The 6,000-nt window shown below is 45.2% G+C and overlaps 1 protein-coding gene and 1 long non-coding RNA gene across 2 annotated transcripts in view; one reads left to right on the top strand and one right to left on the bottom strand.

The window, feature by feature from the left end:
* LOC123772136 (uncharacterized) overlaps nucleotides 1–2,251 on the bottom strand; it is a 29,996-nt gene extending 27,745 nt beyond the window's left edge. Inside the window, exon 1 of the mRNA XM_045765138.2 lies at nucleotides 1,418–2,251. Within this exon, the coding sequence (XP_045621094.1) occupies nucleotides 1,418–1,900 (483 nt within the window). The 5' untranslated portion in view covers nucleotides 1,901–2,251. The remainder of the gene's footprint in view (nucleotides 1–1,417) is intronic.
* LOC138355769 (uncharacterized) overlaps nucleotides 1–6,000 on the top strand; it is a 98,418-nt gene that overhangs the window by 31,633 nt on the left and 60,785 nt on the right. The gene's annotated exons all lie outside the window — the stretch shown is intronic.

Below are 6,000 nucleotides of genomic sequence, written 5' to 3'. Positions count from 1 at the left end.
TTCTTAACCACTTAACTGCTCAGAGCCTCTTAAGGTGCTCTTGAGGGGTGTACATTTTTTTTAATTAAGCGATGTTTTAATGTTTTTAATGTTTTCATTGCTCTTTGTGATTTGAAATAAAATTAGTCAAGTTTGGAAACATTTTGACAATAGCATTAGCTGAACATTTGCAAAAACCAACAAAAATGTCCTTAATTAAATAAATTATGAACTGCACCATGAAATTTTTGCCAAAAACAGGTGCGCAGTGCAAGGGTTAAACCTCCACTCAGCTGTGTTTCTGGGACCGTGCAGCCAGGCTGGCATATATTGAGGAAAAAGTGGTTTGGAATTAAATATATGTAAACCTATCGTGGGTTATGGGTGTCGTGCCTAGCCTGGCCTGGGGCTAGGTTTGCCTTGTGATAACTTGGGCCAACAGGCTGTTGTCCGGAGCGGCCCGCAGGCCCACATATCCACTGCTATCCGGGTGGTTCGGACTTCTTGCCCTTGATAGACCTCCTTTTAAGTTATGAAAAACAGTTCTGGTCACAGTACTGTATAATTAACATAATTCCTGTGAAATGTGCGCAGATAAGGCTGACAAAGTTAATCCCAGAAATTTGAAACTTTTTCTTATGAAGAGGCCAACAAGGTTTAATTTACATTCTCTAGAAAGGTTAAAAGCAAGAGGTGACATGAATGAAGTATAGAAAGGGGTGAAAGGTGTAAGAAAGTGAATAATAATAATATGCTAAATATATACAGATACAAAATAGAACACGAAACGATGGACACAAATTGAATAAATTTATCTTCAGAAAAGATGCATAAATACTGATTGAAAAATAAGGCGATTGATTTATGGAACGGATTATCGAGTAACATAATAGAGGCGGGATCGCTGGGTTGTTTCAAGCGAAGGCTGGACATATATACAAGTGAGTTATGGTATAAATAGTTGTCTCGCATTTACCAAACAGGTCTTCTGCAGTTTCCCATGTTATGTTCTAGTCACCACTTACTTGACATTTGATATATAGCCTGAATGGTCCCCAGGCATATATGCAACTGAAAACGCCACACCCCAGAAATGACTCGAACCCATACTGCCAGGAGCACTATGCATCTGGTGTACAGGAGATCTTAACCACTTGACCATCAGTGACCGTACAGTACAGATTGGAGTTTTCAGTTTATATATATACATATATAATATAATATGCTGGCGATGAGTCACAATAACGTGGCTAAAGTATGTTGACCAGACCACACACTAGAAGGTGAAGGGACGACGATGTTTCGGTCCGTCCTGGACCATTCACAATCGACTTGAGAATGGTCCAGGACGGACCGAAACGTCATCGTCCCTTCACCTTCTAGTGTGTGGTCTGGTCAACATAATGTAATATAGCAGTAACAAGTAAAGGAGCCTTACCGTTGAGGTCTGGAGAGTGTTGGTGGCAGAGAGGACTCCCAAAGGTTGTCTGCTGGAGCCGAGCGGGGACAGCGGTGAGAGGAGATGTGACGCTGTGGGGTGAGGTAGGACGTGTGGGGGCGTGTGCTGCAGGTGCTGCTGTAGCTGCTGCTGCAGGTGGTGTGGCGAGGTGGGCGGCGTTAGGAAACGGGCGCCTGGCTCATCCTTGAGGCCCGGGTGGTCCTCGAGGGCGTGCTGCAGGTCACAGATGTAGTCAATCACGTGTTGGATGAGCTCGAGTCTCGTCACCTTGCGGTTCTTGGGGATGTGCGGCACGATTTCTCTCAACTTGTCGAGATACAGGCGCATTTCGGCCTCTACCTCGGCGCTGGGCGGGTGGCGGTGTGGGCGGCGGCCCCGGTCACCCACGCCGCCCCCGCCCCCGCCGCCCATGGCCCCCAAATCATCGCGGGCTGCTCCCATCATCCTGTCCTGGTACGCCATGCTAGCTGTTCAAACGATGCCTTCACACTGCCAGTCAATACTATCTTGAGAGCGTATAGTATTAGAGGAATAATATACGAGCTACTTGACCACTGACACTCGCAACTACGAGCTGGAGGAATACGGAGTGCCACTCGTAAGCTGTCGACACCAAACTGTATGATCAGCGAGTTAGTTCCTGCGGGAGCGACTGCGTGTCTACCGGCCCCTCTCCTGATCACTACTGACTACTACTCCCTCAGCCTGTGTAAACTTAAAGTGGTCGGGGGGGACCACGTGGCAGCAAGGGCTCGGTTGTCGGCGACTCACGTTCGACTCCCAGCGCGGCTCCGTATGTTATGACTCCACCATCACACAACACTCCAGTACACACATGTCGAGGTGGGGTTTGCACCCTTCTCTAAACTAACGCTCAAGCGCTTATCGTAGACTCTTCACATACGATGATAATTACCACATGGGCTTATTTATTTGGTAATATAAAAGTTGTTAAATATGTTTCTGTTGTAATGAATGAAGTCAAGGGTTCTGTTATTGAATATTAAGTACAGCATGTTGCCTTTATCTAATATTGGAAATTAAACGAATTGTAATGAAAATCTGTTCGACCCTCAAACGTTTGTATAAGGTCTCTTTATCCACCAATCAGCGTTATTTTTCCCACGAGCGTCATAGTGGGAGGAGGCTGAATGAGCCAATGAGAGGCGGCGTACCAAGCCGGGTAGGCGAGGCGCGCCAGCTGGCCTGCACGTGGCTCGCCCCCGAGATGCCAACTTGCACTTGAAGACGCCAAATGTTCCATGAATGATTTTAAATGCAGGTGTTGCTCAGAGGCGGAGATCCGGCACGTTCTCCACCCCAAGAGCCAGCACGTGCAGCACTTAGTTTAATGCTCACTGGACGAGTAACTTGGGCCGAAATAATACCAGTCTTCATTATTTGTGTCCATGTTGAAGAGGCGAGCGCGGGAGGCGGGAGCGACGCGGCCAGCAAGTGTTTCCTAAGATTACATCGACTCTTGGCTTCATTTTTTGCTTCAACGAAGGGAGGTGGGGGGGGGGGGAAGCAGGTGTTGAAGGAGGGAAGGGGGGAGGGGGGGGGGGAGTAAGCAGGTGTTGAAGGGGGGGTGGTTGGTAGGCTACTCGCTTAAATGCTTGCAGCATCGAGCTTTAACTCCTGGGCCTCGCCATTACAGCTGTCGGTTATCTGATGCAATTATATCATATTCTTCCGTATCTTATAACTACTTTTGAAACTACTGCATTTGTTTCTCTAGTAGTCGATCTGTACAGTATAAAGACAGGTTAAGAGAGCTGTCTACAAAACCTTATACCAGATGAGAAAGAGGAGACATGATCACTACATAAAAGATCCTGAGCGGAAATAGACAAAATGGATAAAGGAAGCATATTTAAATTAAAAGGAAGTAGTACAAGGTAATATCGGTGGGAGCTGGACACGCAGTCTAGTCGTGGAGATGTAAGGAAGTTCTGGTTCCCTGTGGGGGGGGGGGGGGGTAAGTGGAAAGAGTTGACGAGGTTGTTAAAGCCACCTCCATCCATAACTACCTTGAGGTGCTTCCGGGGCTTAGTGTCCCCGCGGCCCGGTCGTCGACCAGGCCTCCTGGTTGCTGGACTGATCAACCAGGCTGTTGGACGCGGCTGCTCGCAGCCTCACGTATGAGTCACAGCCTTGTTGATCAGGTATCCTTTGGAGGTGCTTATCCAGTTCTCTTTTGAACACTGTGAGGGGTCGGCCAGTTATGCCCCTTATGTGTAGTGGAAGCGTGTTGAACAGTCTCGGGCCTCTGATGTTGATAGAGTTCTCTCTCAGAGTACTAAGACAAATGTGATGAAAATGTTAATGTTCGGAGAAGTAATTAGCGCGTGAGGTATAAACCACTAAGATACGAGGGCATAAACAGCCAGGACCCAGATTCACGAAGCAGTTACGCAAGCACTTATTATTTTTTTTGAGATATATTCAAGAGTTGTTACATTCTTGTACAGCCACTAGTACGCGTAGCGTTTCGGGCAGGTCCCTGGAATACGATCCCCGCCGCGAAGAATCGTTGTTACAACCAAGTACACATTTTACTGTTGAGTTAAACAGAGGCTACAGTTAAGGGTTTGCGCCCAGTAAATCCTCCCCGGCCAGGATACGAACCCATGACAAAGCGCTCGCGGAACGCCAGGCGAGTGTCTTACCACTACACCACGGGGACTGGTGATGATATGAACCTGTACATCTTTTCTCAATCTTTGGTGGCTTTGTTTACAATTATTAAACAGTTAATGAGCTCCGAAGCACCAGGAGGCTATTTATAACAGTAACAACAGTTGATTGGAAAGTTTTCATGCTTGTAAACTGTTTAATAAATGTAACCAAAGCCGTCAAAGATTAAGGAAAGATGTACACGTTCGTAAGTACTTGCGTAACTGCTTCTTGAATCCGGGTCCAGGTCTCACTCCTCGGTAGTATGTGATAGGTAAGCGACGGCCTCCCTTCTTGCAGGGCCGGCGTTCGATCCCCGTTGGTTCAAATGGCTTGGCACCATTCTTTCACTATCTTCATATCCTAGCTCCTTGTCCTCGTTATCCATTTGAATTGCTATATTGCCATACTTTACTGCTTTCTCCTCATATTTATCATATAATAACTCGCTTTGTGGTAACTGGTCCATCACATTTGCTCAGTTTTGTTACCCCTGTTTTATATTGGATGTTTTAATTTTAACTTTATTGATTGGAATGATTATTCTCTTTAACAAACAGAGCATTGGACTCTTGACTTGTCTTTACACTATATTGGAGTTCTTTTATTCTCTGGTCAAGATGTTTACATGTTTGACCAACATAGATCTTAAATACATAATTTTTTTATTGAAAAATAAATAACTTGGGGGTATTTTAAATATAAGCCTAGACTATGGCGCTAATTTCATCATGTATAAACTACATGTCCATAGAAGAACTCAGAAACTACATGTCCATAGATGAACTCAGAAACTACATGTCCATAGATGAACTCAGAAACTACATGTCCATAGAACCCTCAGGAACATAGTAGAAAATACAGCTTGTTTTATTCCTTGATGATGAGTTTTTATTATTATTATTATTATTATTATTATTATTATTATTATTATTATTATTATTATTATTATTATTATTTTCTACCACAGACGTGGCCACACATTTACAATGCTAACCAGCATATATAGATGAGTAAAAGTGTACATAACACCCCGACAATTGTTCGTTTTCTATATACAAAAAACGAAATGTTTACATTTATAAAAGACCATATCTAAGGATGGTAAAGAAAATGGGTGAGGCTAGATTTTTTATTTTAACTGAAATGTGTCCTGTAGAATTCTTTGGCCATAAGCAAACCACAACAACATAACGAAACCATGTGGCATTAGGAGGGAAAATTCTGCTTAATAGTTCTATAGAACTCCATATATAGATGGCTTAAAACTGAGAAAACGAGAACGTTTATTCACCTAGTTGTGCTTGCGGGGGTTGAGCTCTGCTCTTTCGGCCCGCCTCTCAACCGTCAATCAATTGGTGTACAGATTCTTGAGCCTATTGGGCTCTATCATATCTACACTTGAAACTGTGTATGGAGTCAGCCTCCACCACATCACCTCCTAATGCATTCCATTTGTCATGTGTGTGTGTGTGTGTGTGTGTGTGTGTGTGTGTGTGTGTGTGTGTGTGTGTGTGTGTGTGTGTGCAGTGTGAGGGAGGTGGGGGGGGGGGAGCCGTACCTTCCAGTCCTGTTGCCTGTACCAGATGGTCCTCTTAACCTTGATATATAAACAGGCTGCGTTTCCTTATCGACAGCTGGACACGAGTCAGGTGGCGCAGATGGTCGCCTGGTTCACCGTCACTGTGGCAGCTGGCGCCTACGGTGCCTCTACCTGCTCACACGGACGTCTTGGTGAGGGTGCTCTCTGTTTGGGGCCCTCACACTGGTTGGTGTTGGCACCCGGGCCCCTCACATTAGTGCTGGCACCGGGTTTAATTAGAAGAGATTGGATGTATTGCCTCTAAGATCTTTTGTGCCCTCTGTAATGCTTTTTGCGCTACCGC

The sequence above is a fragment of the Procambarus clarkii genome, chromosome 69 (genome assembly GCF_040958095.1).
Source record: "Procambarus clarkii isolate CNS0578487 chromosome 69, FALCON_Pclarkii_2.0, whole genome shotgun sequence".
Taxonomy (NCBI): domain Eukaryota; kingdom Metazoa; phylum Arthropoda; class Malacostraca; order Decapoda; family Cambaridae; genus Procambarus; species Procambarus clarkii.
Note: the sequence above shows the minus strand (reverse complement) of the source record. Positions and strands in the feature narration are given on the sequence as shown.